The following is a 16,440-nucleotide window of genomic DNA, read 5'->3' as shown; positions in this document are numbered from 1 at the left end:
AAAGAAAAAAAAAATCTGTGGGAAGGTGAAAGGCAGCTGGAATCCACAAAGAACCTGCTAGAATATAAACTATGCTTCCTATGGTTATCCAAATATTAATAGCGTAATGATGGAAGTTACCAAAAGGGATATTGGAAATAATATAGATATGTTTTACCTAGGTAATTTAGAGTAAGATAAAAATACAGGGATTCTAAATGGGCTAAACGGCCAACTATATACTAAGAACTGTTCAGTCGAGAATGATTTCTAGTGGCAGGCTGAAAGGTTCTAGGTATTTAAAATTTTTTCAGTAGCCACATTAAAAAGGGTGAAATTAGCAAAAATAATTTGGTGTTTCTAATCCCAAGATATTCCATATCAACATGTAATCAATATAAAAAGCTAATGAGTTTTGTACATTCTTTTTTATCCATACCATATCTTCGAAATCAGGTGTGTATTTACACTTATGGTTCCTCTCAATTCACTGTGTACACCAGTAAAAAGATGGACAGAAGTAGCTGCAGAGAAGGACAGTGTGGCTCCCTGTTGCTAACAACCAGAGAACCCACCAGTGCAATGTGAGGCCTGGGAGTTTCCCACTACAGAAGCACTCCAAGAAAAGAGAAGTAACGATTCATGGATGTTACACAGAAGTGGTTTTACGTACCAGAATGAGAATCTATGATTCTATGAGGAAAAAACACTCACTGAGGTGTGAAGAGATGGACCCAATTTCCTGAGAGAGAGCAGAAAACCTAGCTCCCAAGGGGGAGAACCTCCAAGGAAAAGAACAATGCAAGAAGAACCAGGTAGGAGAAATGGTAAGTCACCGGGTAAATGGCCAAACATAAAGCTACAGGAAACAAATACCAGCACAGTCTTACCTCTTCCATGTAGCTTTATGACTGTATAGCAATCGACCTAAAAACCAGGCATTTCACATTCCTTCAAGATGGGGAGGTGTCCTATAATAAAGAAAGTCTGGTTTTTGTCCTGGTTTCCTGGGAGGAAACTTCTTCCATATCCATGAGATTTCAATCATGATAGGAGTGTCTCTGTTATTCATCATTGACCCTGATGGTTTATGTTAATGAAGTAACTCCTGGTGGGCTCCTAGATAAGTAATGCTAAGCATTCTAGTGAGTTCTAGGAGTTGTTCTAGCACATTATCACACCTGAAGTGGGCCATGGGAAGCCCCATATTTGTAGCCAGTGGGTCAGGGTATGGGTAGCCTGGGGACCCTCCAAACTTGTGGCCAGCATTTGAAGTGAGGGCAGTCTTGTAGGGGGATCATGGAAACTCCTGAATTTATAGCGTCTTGGGTCATTAGTACAGGAGGCAGCTGACATCTACAATGAGGGCAATCTTGTTGGGGATCATGCCCTTTTGCTGTGGGGCCTGTGCTAACTGCAGACGGTTAGCACAGAATTTTAATGCAGTATTTTAGAAAGACAAACATACCTGGCAGAACTCTCAATGGCTGCAGAATCAGAGCCCCCTCCTTTTCTGCTAGTGGCCTAACACCACTAGCTCTACTCAACTTTCCCACAAACTCTTCTCCTAAACCCCAGGAAAAACTATAAGTGACCACAAAAATCAATGTCAGCTGACATTTATTCCAATTTAAGAGGGAACAGGAATGAAGAGAAAGGAAGTAACAAAACAATCACAATGAAGCGCCTCACTTTTGTTCAAAAAAAGTCCCTCACTTTTTCAGTGTTCATAGTAATACTTAAATCACAAAAGTCATGTGGGGAAGAGAAGCCGTGTCACTGAAGAATAAAGTTCTGCCATGAGTCAAGTATTGGAGCCTTCTACAACACTTTAAAAACTCATTTCCTTTTCAAGCACATATGCAATTATATATCCTAGTATCTCTATTACCATAAATGTAATTTAACTGTTTGGAGAGTGGTACTACAAAGCCTTTACTTGTGCCTCAAGCAATAAAAAGGCTGTGCCATTTAATACATATATAATAAGTATGGAGGGTGATGTGGGGGGGAGGGCACAGAGAGGAAAGAGGTGAGAAAGGGGTCAGAACTGAGTCGTGATAGGGAACACTAAACTCTAAACTCTAAGGGGCCCTTGGTTAGAGATGTTTGGAATTAAATAAAAAGTAGAAGCATGAACAAAGCTCCTGAAGCAAGGTCTCCAGGGCCATCAGGTCCACCAAATGCTTCTCAGTGTTCACTAAATCAGCAAGCTCAAAAGGCACAGTCCTCACTGCTGGAGGACCTAAAGCAAGTTACTTAACCTCTCTAAGCCTCAATTTCCTTACCTGAGAAAGGTATTATGGAAAATACATTGTATTTGAATATACCTAGTGCACAGTAGGTGCTCAGCAAGCATCAGTTGTGTTGGATGAGGATGATAATGCAGGCCCAAATAAAGAGTCCTCCAGCTGCAGTACTGACAAAGGCTGCCCTCTGAGGTTCGGGACCACACTGAGCCCTTTCCCATTCCACTACTGGTACTTGTTACCCCATGCCTTGGGCTGGCAGTGTCCCTGCATTTGCTCTTGCAGGCACATTTTCTAACATGTAGGCTACTTATAGGAGGTTGGCTTCCTAAAGACAATCTTTGTGTATTTGGAGGTACACCCCATGCTATCATGTGACTCTTGTGAAAAAGATAATGCTTAATGGAGACACAAAATGATATTCTTCTGCTCTTAACTCCAAATGAGAGAATCATTAGCTTGAATAGAAGACTGACCTATGTATTCTGTACATAATTAATTCAGGTCAAAATAACATTTAATAGTCAAAGAAAACTAGATGTAAAATTCGTAATGCATTTAATGTTATTACTGATGTTTTCCTTGGAACGTTTTAACGGTATTAACCTGGCCTAATATCACTATAAATCCAAATGCACAAGAAACACATTTGACATAAAAGGCCCATTTTCTGTTCTTACGTAGTAAGCAAATTACCAAATGGTCTACGGAATATCTTTTCCAAATATTAGATATTTTACGTTAAGGTTACAAAATCAAATAACTTCGGTATGTGTTTACTATACATGTCAATTTTTAAAGATAAAATAATAATGCATAAGTTGAACAATAATATAATTTCACTTATTAAAAGGCAGGATCAAGTCTAACTTACCTGGAAATTAAATAGCAATTCACCTCTCTTTTTTCTTGTCACCTTACAAAACAAGCACTTATATGAAGATTTTTACTGTTCAACCATATCTAATTAACAGCATGTTTCTTCAATTTTAAAATAAGATGAATGGACTGAGTCCATGTCTCAGGCAAAAAATTAAGCACTTGACATACATCATCTCTATTAGATTTAGACCTCAAAATAATCCCAAGAGAGTTATCAATAGTAACCTCATCTTACAGAAAAGAAATGGGAACTGAAAAAGGTTAGGTAATTTGCCAGGATGCAGCCTAGGATGTAAGCCATGAAATTTCTCCAACTTCTAGACACGACGCCCTTCTTATAGGGTCTTTTGAGTTCAGGTAGGTAATTATCTTTATTTGCATTAACATTAAGTGGAGATGTTAAGTTTCTAGGATAGGGACTATCTATATTTAACAATGTACAGAATTAATGTAAACTGACCAAAATGGTAGTTTGGGATGGATGTTAAGTAACAATAAAAGACTTTCATTTTATACAGATTGTATATTACATGAGCTTCCTAAAATTTTTAGCTGAGTAAATAATGTGATTAAAAATCACTACACTTCACCAAGTTACACAGTTAATGAAACTGATAATACACTTACCTCAATCAATTTGTTGGCATGTTCACGGAAAACTTGAGCATATTCCTTAACTTCTTTCTCATTTCCATTCTTTGCAGCTTCAATCAATACTAAAAGTGGAACGTTGGTTTCCAGGAATGAATCTGAAACATGGTCCATGACGGCTTTGCGTAGCTAATAATTAAATTGTAAAAATTTGATTTTATTTCTACTAAGAAACTAGACTGCTTTTTTCTCTGGTACTTTTAAATCTTAGTGGAAGCTCATGATAGCCTGGCTGCACTTATATGAGGATCCCTCATGTAAGCCATGAAGTTATATAATATGGGACAGAGGAAACATGATCCTAAAGATAATGCTTATACTATAGTTATAGCATTTTAACAACAAAATCTTAAGTTTCAAGATAATATCCCCCTTTTGGGGAGAATTACAAAACTAAAACTTTTTTCTTAAAGGAATAGTACAAAGCTGAACAGAAAACAGCTCTGGATTGAATTGATACACATAGCCTTGGAACATATGCAATTATATTCCTAACTAAAAGTGAAAAGAGAGGATTAAGTACTTTCTGGCTTATCTGAACAGGGTTAGCACACTATGAACCTTAAACCTATTAACGGTTATCTTTATAATCGTTTAAGATATGACTTCACTAGAAGAAAAACAAAGACACATTCCATCTTTGCTTTTTATCAGACATGAACGATAAAATGTCTATTAAGTCTGGAAACTATTATTACTACAATTTTTTTTTTTTAAAGTAGGCTTCATGCCCAGCGTGGATCCCAATGAGAGAGTTGAATTCATGACCCTGAGATCAAGACCTGAGATGAGATCAAGAGTCGAGCACTTAACCGACTAAGCCACCCAGGCACCCCATTGCAACTTCTTTTTAAGTCTTAATACTAATTTGATCACATTAGTAATAAAATTACTAATTTTATCACATTATGCATACAAATAATACATTTATCACATACATAATACATTTGATTTAACAAACGAAGAGATTCTTTCCTCTGTATTTACTAACTTGGAAAACTGAGCAACCCAAACATCTTTATCACCACCTATTTATACTGGAAGCACATCTTCACCAAGGATCTAAGGGAACTTCAAGTGTGTAATCAGAACGGGGCAAGTCAAATAACAGCAATTTCTGTCTCTCCTGTATGTAATCTAGTACCACAAGATCCTTCAGGGTATTTTCACAGGTCCCCAAGTCGTTTGAAATTCATTTTCTTACCTGTACATCCTTTTCACACTAAAGCTAATTGATTCAGTCCATCCCAGTGGGACTCCATTATTCCAGGTCCCCAAGAGATTTTATTAGCTAGTTAGAACCTTATTAGCTACCAAATAGAGATAGGCAGTTTCCTGTGACAAACCATCCTTTTACCCCAGTAAAATATATGGGCCAAATACTTCCTAGAATTTTAACCAAAACTACAAAACTGAGAACTTAGGAAAGCAATTGACACGTTTTTTCCCAGCTTACCTGTCTACGCAAGTCTCTAGTCTTCTTAGTCATTTTATCTATGGCAGAATTGAGTGCATCACTTCTTTCTTTACGTCCAGCCTGGAAAATAAGAAAATTACAGCTGATAGCTATTCTTGCTCAAATCAACATTTGTTTGTTTAACATTTATTTATTTTTGAGAGACAGAGACAGAGCGCGAGCAGGGGAGGGGCAGAGAGAGAGGGAGACACAGAATCCTAAGCAGGCTCCAGGCTCTGAACTGTCAGCACAGAGCCCGACGCGGGGCTCAAACCCACAAACCATGAGATCACGACCTGACCCGAAGTCAGACGCTCAACCGACTGAGGCACCCAGGTGCCCCAAACCAACTTTTTTTTTTAAAGGCAATTTCTTGGGGTGCCTGGGTGGTTCTTCGGTTGAGCATCTGACTTCGGCTGGGGTCATGATCTCGTGGTCCATGAGTTCAAGCCCCACGTCGGGCTCTGTGCTGATAGCTTGGAGCCTGGAGCCTGCTTCAGATTCTGTGTCTCCCTCTCTCTTCCTCCTCTCCCACTCATGCTGTCTCTCTCTCTCTCTCTCTCAAAAATAAACACTAAAAAAAATTTTTTTTAAATACAATAAAAAGTAAATAAAAAGGCAATTTCTTTTAGCCCAAAGTTGGGAAATAAATGCGGGCAGGGCAGGGGAGAACCTGTGACTTTGTTCATAAAAACCTAACCTTACAATTCTTAGGCTCCACATTATCTGATGGTGAGAATTGATGGAATTTTAACCAAAATAAAAGAATCCAGGAGAAATGACTTTCACTTAAATGCTTCTGCTTGAAAAATTAAACAATATTTTAATTCAAGGTTCAGCATACACCAATTTCATGAAAGAACCAGCTCTCCTTGAACTGCAAGCAAGAAGAGATTACACCTGATTTTGATGAACTCTGAGATTTGAACAATGTTAAAATGTGAAAAATGGCACCTGGGACCAAAACAATGTGAAACAATGAATTTTAAAGTTAAGATGTACCATGATGGGTCAGAGTAAATAATGTATATTATGCAGCTCGAACAAGAATGCTTTGTAAGATTTCTTCAGCCATATATTTTTAAGTTCTGGGCTAAGCTTAATCCAATTGTATTGCACAGAAAGAATGTATTAGTCACTCTGAGACAGTTATGTAAATGGGCATTGCTCCAGGGTTCAGGAGGTTGAGATTTGCATCCGGGAACATTTTAAGCAGTACCAAAATAGATAGTAGCTGGAAGAAAAGGAAATAAAGTTAAGTTACCCCAGGGAGGACTAGCCACGTGCTTGGAAATATCTTGGTAAGACATCAGGTGAGTCAGACTATAAAGTATATTAAAAGTTTTTCCTTACTAAATACCCAGCCAACAAATGTGAAATAAAACATGTAGTAATCACAAGATAGATACAAATGGACAAAGGAATCTAACCCACTGTTCTACTTTTGGGTGTCCTCAAGGCATTCTGGTATAGATATGCCATCAGTACACAAGCCAGCACAGCAGGTGAATAGTTGGCATGGAGAGATGTGGTTTCATATTTTCTCAGTGCCTTTTATGTACATTTCTAACTCATTTTCTGTCTTATCCCACATCTATTAAATGGGGACAATGACACTTGTCCCTCTGCCCCTATCTCCATTGGTTGTAAGAAGAGAAAACAGAAGAAATGTTAAGAAATATAGGCTATTTAGCAGAGGACAAAAAGATGACAAGACGGGATTTTAGGAATACAGAGAGTTGAAATACAAGTGCTAAATTAGTACGTTCACTATCAAATCTGGTTAGGGTCATATCCATTATCTTTTCCCCCAATAGTTCTGTATTGCCAATAAAGTTAAGTAGTTCAGTAATATTAATAAGTAAAAAAAAAAACAACGGGGGGGGGGAATCTCAACAAAACTGATTGAAGTATGAGAATTTCTACCTGCAGGAATAAACTGTGATTTACTCATAGCCTTCAGTCAGAAAATAACTTGACAAATATAATTAGTTACAATCTCAAAGATCAAAAGAGCAGGATCTAAGGCAAAGGTGACTAAAACTGAATTTTTTAAAAATCAAATTGACCTCATAACTAATGCCTTAATGAGGAAAGTCTCAGTACATTCCTTAGACACACAAGTGCACACTTCAAGAAAACTTCTCCCAGTCATGTTTGTCGTTTTTCCTAGCCACATTTTAGGATGTTTCTAGTAGATCATTTATTCCAGAAAACATTGGCTATCTAAAACCCAAAGGATGGGCTAAATGACCTCATGAAAACTCCAACCCCTTGTAACCTCGAATCCCCAGAAATTTCCTCAATTTGTGCAGAAGGATTTACTCTGCAAGTTACATAAAGCAAATCCTCAAACTTGATTTGAGGGGAATTACAGCCAACAGCAAAATTTACTTTAAGATGCAACCCAGACTATGAATCTGTTAAATCTGTACTTGTCAAACTACCTTAAAAATCAATTTGTCTTTCTTGTTACTGTAGGAAATAAAAGTTTATGCCTCATTGATCAGGAAGGGACAGTTCAGAAGCAGTTATTTACTGAAGCTTTTAGCTTATACTAGACAGACCACCTTTTAAATCAAAACCCCTCTAACACACACACTCGCGCGCAACTTTAGAATTCCAATCATTTAAAATAGGGGTAAGTACACATGCATCTACACACTTACAACCTTAAAAATGAGCTTGATGAAATTGGAAAGGTTGCTTATTTGTAAAACAAGATTTTACTTCTCTTTGAAATTAAAAGTCTTAGGATCTTTTAATTCTAGTTTTAGCTATGTCAAAGTAAAGGTGCTCATTTAACCTTTAAAGTAAATGATTCTCAACTCCTACCTAATTGAGAGACTCTATTCCATCTAAGCAGAGAGGCTACCTAGGTTCATTCATATTTGATATATTTGTCCTGCTAACCAGTGACAAAGGGCTTTCTGAAAAAAATATTAGGCATATTTGGGGTTTCAACATATAGGTTCTCCTCAGCAAGTTAATAGCAGCTGAAATGAGGAGAGAAACTTCTTAGCTAGATGGCTTCTAGCAACATAGTTCTAGCAGGGACAGCAAAAGGGCTTTCAAAATCCATCTTCAACAGAAGCATAAAGAAGCCACTCCACCTGCCTTTTGCGTGGCCAAATAATAAATTCTATTTATTTAGACACACTTTTTACAGAGCACCTACTTTGCATCCACTGGAGTAGGCAGGACTAGCCACAATCCTTCTTTCAGAGAGTTTACAATCTGAGCTAAAATAATTCAGAACAACATATAACTCAGCAATACTCTGTATTGTGCTGGGCCTGGTAGGAGTTCTAAACGAATTAACAGTGGGTCAGAGTAAGAAGGGGAAGTTACGCACAAGATTACATTTAAGTCAGGCACTGATTTTTTTTTTTTAATTATTAATAACTGAACTTTTCAGGAGGATTTTACCCCATTTTTGGTGGTAACCTGTGAAAAAACAAGCATTTTTTTTTCTTCCAAAGACCAGACCCTTGCCTCACAAAGAGTAATCTTTTCTCCTATAACAAATTTACAACTCCCCCCAAACCACTCCTACCTTTGCCAAAGATGACACTATTGCACTGTTGTGACTGGTGCATATGTCCACAATTATTCACCCATACCCTACAACCTCTCAACTCTAGTTCTAGTTGGGCTCTAGCCCAACTCTTCCCATTCGGGAAGGTATGAAATGTGTCCCTGGCACAGCTGGCGGCATCTCAAGGTACATTTTAATCCCTAGAAATAATGTGACAAATGTTCCCAGGTGAGCCTACAAAAGCCTACTCAACCTAAAAAGTAACAGTACAAAATAAACAGCACTTCCAGGGAAAAACAGAGTGAAAACTTTTACAGTGCGTCCAGTGAATGAATCTATGGCACCATTCCACCAAATCCTGGGAGATCAGAACCAAATGTGAACTATTCCTTTATCTTTCTGGAGAAAAATATGACAAAATCCAGGATGGGGAAAAGTTAGAGAGCCAATACGAAAACAGTCCAGCACAAACTGATGCATGTAGCTGAGATATTCTAATCTCTTTTTTCTTAAAACAGATGCTAATACTTACACATTAAATAGCTGCTGTAAGTTAGAAAGTTAACAGAAGTACAAACAAGTATTTAAAGCAAACAGATACAAAAACTAAGTATATGAAAGTCGTAAAATAAGGCCTTAATTTTGAAACTATTAATAACCCAGAAAAAAAGAGTAAGATGACCCAACTGTGAGGATATTTCAGAAGGATTTTAAAATGCTCATTATCTGGGAATATCAGGCTAAGAACTGTTGATAAATCTTGGAACTCTTCTGATTTCTATGTTGATTAACAACAATTAAAAAACTTTCTAAAGGGCTCTGATCTTCTTTGCCCTACTTAATTAAGATAATGTGTTAACAGGGAATCTTTGTTTACTGACAATTTTACAACATCTCATGCTCATCCAACAGGTACTGGATCTTGAACATAATATGTCAAGGGTGTGTTTGCTTTATTTAATATAAGGAAGAGTCTCATCAGTTTTGCCATTCATTAAAATTACCTATAGGGGCGCCTGAGCGGCTCAGTCGGTTAAGCGTCCGACTTGGGCTCAGGTCATGATCTCACGGTCCGTGAGTTCGAGCCCCGCATCGGGCTCTGTGCTGACAGCTCAGAGCTTGGAGCCTGCTTCAGATTCTGTGTCTCCCTCTCTCTCTGACCCTCCCCCGTTCATGCTCTGTCTCTCTCTGTCTCAAAAATAAATAAAACATACATACATACATACATACATACATAAAAATAAAATTACCTATATAAAGTAAAGCCTTTTAAAAGGCAATAAGTGGAAGAAATACTTACAAAATATCTGGGAAAAAAATAATTTCTTTAATAAAAGAACAGTTTACAAATCTTTAAGAAAATGACCAATTTCAAGTGAGAATGAGCAAATGAAATACACAGTTCACATGAAGGAACAAAATGACAATACACCTATATACAACATGGTACTCATTGTTACTCATAAGGGAAACAAAGAGAAGAAAGCTTTTTTTACCTATTAGATTCACAGGTATTTTACAATATGTTGTGGGGGTGGGGAAGGAGTTGGTGCGGTGGTTACTGAACACTTACAGACTTCTGGGGGAAGTATGAAATGGTTTAAAACTTTTCGGAAGGCAATGTGGTAATGTCTATCAAATTAAAAACAATTTTTTTAATGTTTATTTATTTAAAAAAATTTTTTTAATGTTTATTTATTTTTGACAGAGAGAGAGACAGAGCATGAGCAGGGAGGGGCACAGAGAGAGGGAGACACAGAATCTGAAGCAGGCTCCAGGCTCTGAGCTGTCAGCACAGAGCCTGATGCGGGGCACGAACCCACGAACTGTGAGATCATGACCTGAGCCGAAGTCAGACGCTCAACCAACTGAGCCACCCAGGCACTACTATCAATTTTAAATAGACACACTCTATAACCTAGTGATTTTTTGGTTCAGAATTTATATAAAATCTTGCCTAAGGATGCAAAGATATTAAAAGGGTATTCATTTTACACTGTCTGCAAAAGCCAAAAGGCTCAAAACAAACTACATGTCCATATATTATAGAAGAGCCATACAAGGGGAAACTATGAAGCCATTAGACACCCCATATCTCACACTCTCCCTCTCTGTCTCTCTGTCTCTCTGTCTCTCTCTCTCTCACACACACACACACACACACACACACACACACACACACACAAAGAAGCAGCAGTAGAGAATCAACTCCCACCAGGATGTCAAGCCTTAGCAGAACCATTTCAGTAATACGGGTTAATCTCAACCGCAGCTATAATGTTGCCATACTGTAAGACTTTCAGAATAAGAAATGATCTTGTTCTCTTTGGACCAAATTTTTGTTACTGATTTTCTTTGCATTGATGACATCACATGTTCAATTTTTTATTTTTTTTATTTTTATTTTTTGCTGGTCTCAGCACATGTCGCTGTCCTTCTACTCCAGACTTCTAAAGGGAATGACATTTCCCAGGTTCAGCAATGAAGACTGCCAACATCTAGTCAATATACATGCAAATTCACCCTTTTAAATTTACCCAATGGGGTCAAAAAGCCTCTAAAATTGGAAGGGATTCTTCAAGAAAATATGAATGGATATCTTAACTCTTAATTCTACTCTATGCAAATGGCTTTTTGTATACCTGTGGGCCACCTATGTGGGTAGGATGAGAAACATATCTAAACAGAAAACTACTTGTAAATGCAGAGGGAGAAGCAGGAAGGACAAATCCAAACTTAGCCATATTTCAGAATTTAAAAATGAAGCCTGCCACGTACAGAGGGAGAGGGAAACATGAACACGAGGTAGCCACTGGCAGAACAAGAATAAGAAAAGGGTTTGGCAATACAAATTTCAATCAGTCTGTGCATTAACCAAGACTTTAAGGGGTGCCTGGGTGGCTCAGTTGGTTAAGCATCCAACTCTTGATTTTGGCTCCGGTCATGATCTCATGGTTTTGTGAGTTCTAGGCCCGCATGGACTCTGTGCAAACAGCACAGAGCCTGCCTAAGATTCTCCCTCTTTTTCTGCCCCTTCCTCCCTCTCTCTCCCTCTCTCTCTCTCTCTCTCTCTCTCTCTCTGTCTCTCTCTTTCTCTCTCTCACACATACACACACAAAATGAATAAGTAAACTTTAGAAAAAAAGATTTTAAGATCAGCTCTATTTGGTCTGAGGTCTATGGTAGACAAAATAAAAGATCTTCATGGCTGAAATGTACCTGTGCCCAAACTTCTACGGAAGATTTTCCCTCACCTAACGTCCAACATAGGTGTATCACCCAAAGATCTATTGCTGAATTACCTAGCCCTGGGCACAGAACATAACTCTAGCACAACAAAATTAGGCTGTCACATGATCCTAGCCCTGCCACCCCCAACAGCAACAACTACCAAAAAGTACATGCCTCCAAAGCTAGAAGAAATCCTGAACTTTTTAAGTTACAGCATCAAAAGGAACACAGTTCACCATCCCTAGCAAAGCCACCACTACTTCTTACTACTTTCTCAATCATGTTTACTAAGAGAACAAAAGGACTTTTAAAAATCAAAATCAATGGAGGGCAGGGATAGGGACAAAGATCTAGTAAAAAAAAAGGGGGGGGGGATTCTGGAGGCCTTATGTGGACAACTTAGTTTTAAAAAATGTTTTTGTTTTTTTTTTTTTAAGGAAGATGCCCAACCACCCACATGTTTATTTACATGCAACAGTGGTCTAGTGAGTGCCAACACTGTAGGAGCCTAGTGTTCTGAATGCTCTCAGATCCTCTGGCTCCACCTGTGACTATCAACTACTCTTTAGACAATATCCAATACAATAGATTGGTAAAGCCATCAATTCTTACATTACAAACTCTATCTGCCTCTGTCAGGTATGCTTTGTTTCTTGGGAAGATAACAAGCTAATGTTCAGCATCAACCTCAATGATTTTTCTTTTTCTTTTCTTTTTTTTTTTAAACAGCGAATCAAGAGTCACATATTTGCCTTCAAATATACACGGTTTGAAAGCAGTGAACAACTCTAGGATTTACCGTAGTCTTCTCTCATCTTCCTTCCTCCCTCCCTCCAAAAGAAGGCTAGTAAAACCCACTTACTCTAAGGTAGGCCCAAATATGAGGCGGCCAAATAAGAACCCTGAAAGGTTCTTACAAGGGGACATACTGAGACCCACAAAATCCAGGACCTCCACCCTAAAAGTGACTATTACTTTTTGATAAACATGAAGAGTTTCTCCAAGTCATCAATCAAGACTGGTAGCAAGAAGATTTATTTTAACATTACTTCTCCAGGGCACCTTTTGTGCAACACCATGGGTGCTAGAGTTATTACAATTTTTGGATTTGGGCATGATTTAAAAAACATTTCACTTTTTAGCATAATGCAAAATTAAGCTTCCACTCTCCTACAAAAGAACAGAAAACTCCATGTATATATCTGTACATCTGCTTCTCCAAGCTGAGAAATAATTCTCTCTAATCAGTAATTCATATTAAAAACAAACTTTCATGTAGAGTAGCTTTCATGCATGTAACTACAGCACCTAAGCCCTACCACTTGATTCACTCAATTTGCTTAAAACCATTCACAAAGAGAAGAGACAAGTTAGATTTTACTTCTCCTTTGCCTTGTCATGAACAATAACTAAAGCAGTGAAAATTTAAACAGCTATGGTTAGTACTTTGCAGAGGTTGTACTGCCACTTTAATTAAGTCAAAGGCATATGTGTGGAGAGTAAAACTGTTCTAAAATGAAACCAAAAACAAACAAACAACGTTTAATTCAGAAAGAACATGGGTCTCTGTTTAGTCCTTTTAGCTAAAGAAAGATGAAGATTTTAAAAAATGATACAAAATTCCACCAATGGGAACTATGTACTCCACCAACTTTTAAGACAAACACTGTATCTTCTTTGGTTCCAAAGACTGAACCTTCTGAATCCAAAGAGAAGGCAAGTGAGCAAGATGACCTGTAACCCAGAACAAATTCTCTGGGTCCTGTGATACTGTATTACTGCTTACTTCTGCAGTGCAATACTGCACACTTCTCCAGATGCATCAAAAAATAATTACTCTTGATTGCACAGGTGCTTCTCTGAGCAATTTTCCTTGCCCACAAATCTGGTATAATAGTGCTGGGATAATGTAATTTAACCATTTTCCATTTGTTAATATATAAGAGGTAGGCAAGCAGACTAGAGAGGAGAAAGGAACCAAGAGTCTAAGGGGAAGGAGATGCTTTTCCTTCTAAATTATCATATGCAACTCAATCCCAATTGTGGTTGCTCAAATCCAATGGACTTTAATGCTTTTCTCCACATGGAAGTAAAGTGGTTACTTCACGGAAGAATTTAATCCAGTTCCTCCGGCCTGGCAAAGGTTTTTGGTTTTGTTTTTGTTTTCCATCAGAGAGTAGCTGACTTCAGTAAGGCACTTATAATATCCAAGGGCTTGTTTTCCTTTAAAAAGAAATTAAGAGACTACTCTTATCAGACTCCCCTCCTTAGGTGTTTTGGAAGAAAGTTCCTATGGAACAGAAATTCTGTAACCTAGGATCACAGACCCTTTAAGAGTCTGGTTAAATCTTATTCACAGAAAAATGCACAAGCAACAGAATTCTGCAAATAGTCTACAGAACCAGGTAAAGAATTACTAGCCTACAGACAGACAAGACTATGGAAAAGATGGTCAATGTGGCAAGTGGCATCCTTGAGGACCTCTCCCTCCCTTCATTCCTTAACCAGCATGTAGGAAAAAGGTGGGAGTACTACTGCAGGCCTGTTCCAAGGAATGTGGGGTTCCATTCATGGGCAACTTTGGCTTGGAAGCTTCTCTCTGGCCTAGGGATGCACTGCAGTCTAAGACTATCTGCCAAATCTTTCCTTCCTCTCTCCTTTCAGAGGTGTCAGACTTGCCCTGTGGTCTGAAGACACCACTGGCCTTCAGAGTATTCATATGGTCTTCTCTTTCCTTTTGTACTTCCCAGGAACTTTACAAATTTAAAAAAAAAAAAAAAAAAAGAAGGAGATGGAGACGGAGAAATATTAAGGTTTTAAGAGTTTGTTTGTTTGTTTTTGAGAGAGAGAACGTGGGGGGTAGAAAGAGAATCCTAAACAGACTCCACACTGTCAGCGTAAAGCCCAACACAAGGCTTGAACCCATGAACCGTGAAATCATGACCTGAGCTGAAACCAAGAGTCGGAGGCTCAACCAACTGAGCCACCCAGGCATCCCAAAACTCTAATAATTCTAATCCTTCTTGGGGTCTGCTTCTAGGAGAATTCAGACTATCCACCAGCATGTGCTGCTGTTTTCACAGCACCTTTACACAGCGCTCAGAATAAAGGACCTTGGATTCTTCCAATCCTCACTCCAGTAGCACCCTTCTACATAGAAACTATGCCTCTTAAGACAATGACTTCTTGCCCAATGGGATGAAGCCCCTGGAAGCCCACAGGTCAGTGATGTTCTGGTTTCACAGACACCAAGGGTAGTTTTGAGATTTTTGCCTCCAGTTCTAAGACAAGACCCACGAAGGTTAAGCACCAATGGTTATGACAGAAATTGCCATGGAAGGCCAAATTAATAAGGTCCGATGTGTAAAAGGCATTACGTTTGTCAGGCCTGAATATAGGACTCTCACTAATGCTAGAAAAATCCTTTACATTTATACTAATCATGGTTCTTTAATTTTCAAAACCAAGTTCTGAACAGTGATGACACTATTCAACGGGGAGAAGACACCATCAGGTCAAGTAATAACAGCCAAAGCAAAAATCCTAGTCCAAAGTATGAGTGACCTTCTGTATTCACCAGAGATTCCAACAGTTAGTGTGCAACTCAAAGTCAGTTCTTAGGTGTGCCAGCAGAAGCTCTTAAGTATGCAAATGCTCTGTTATCTGGGTGCCACAATGCCCCAATCATGCTCAGCATTAGCTGAGGCTTTCAGGTGAAGGAGTAGGTGAGATTCTGAGGTTGGATTGTACCAGAATCCAACCAGGCTCTATCACTTGTCCTAAATCACTTCTGTTCCATTGTTAATGTTTAGGGCATACAGTATTAAATGACAGTATCACCCTAACCTTTTCTCCTAGTAAGACATGTAAGGATCAAATCAGCATTATTTTTCAATCAGCACTGTGATTAAAACATTGTAACACGAGACAGAGAAGGACCATCTTTTTAATTCAAGTTCCCCTTAAATTCTCAACCAGCAAACTAACCAAATACTTAGTTTTGTAAGCTTTTTCTCTTCCCTTCCCCCTTTATTCTTAGTTTATGATGTTAAGCTCTTAATGATAAAGAAGCCAAGCCCACCTGGGTAGTTTTCCAACACACATAAAGCAAACCACAGTCATACTTCCATTTTAACCAAGCATGACAACAAGGTGACTGAGTAGCTCTCCAAACTACCAGAGCAGCAGGCACTACCTTGCATAGGCTGGCGTTAAATCTGCACTTCATAAATCGTGCAGGCTCCTGCCCATTTAGATGATCTCTTCTCTGCAGAATCGGCAGTCTAACACTGGTTCTTCCAAGCATTAAAAATCATCACTCTGCTATCCCAACTCACTGTTCAGATGGGTCTTCCTGAATGCAGCCTTTATTACAACCTCACTGCTGCTTCATACACTGCAGGAATACCATGTTTTTTAAGTCAGGAGCTCTCTTTCTCGCTTTATTATAATCA

General features: G+C 38.5%; 1 protein-coding gene across 1 annotated transcript in view; it reads right to left on the bottom strand.

The window, feature by feature from the left end:
• The window catches only part of CTNNA1 (catenin alpha 1), a 179,633-nt gene that overhangs the window by 41,064 nt on the left and 122,129 nt on the right, over nucleotides 1-16,440 (bottom strand). The window contains exons 8-9 of the mRNA XM_047085416.1: nucleotides 5,218-5,298; nucleotides 3,738-3,890 (exon numbers count right to left, since the gene is read on the bottom strand). Of these exons, the coding sequence (XP_046941372.1) occupies nucleotides 3,738-3,890; nucleotides 5,218-5,298 (234 nt within the window). The remainder of the gene's footprint in view (nucleotides 1-3,737; nucleotides 3,891-5,217; nucleotides 5,299-16,440) is intronic.

This window comes from Lynx rufus, unplaced genomic scaffold (genome assembly GCF_022079265.1).
Source record: "Lynx rufus isolate CCGP_SWC_20201006 ecotype Redwood Valley unplaced genomic scaffold, mLynRuf1.p SCAF_1, whole genome shotgun sequence".
NCBI lineage: Eukaryota > Metazoa > Chordata > Mammalia > Carnivora > Felidae > Lynx > Lynx rufus.
The sequence above is the reverse complement of the archived record's forward strand: the minus strand, read 5'-3'. Positions and strand labels throughout refer to the sequence as shown.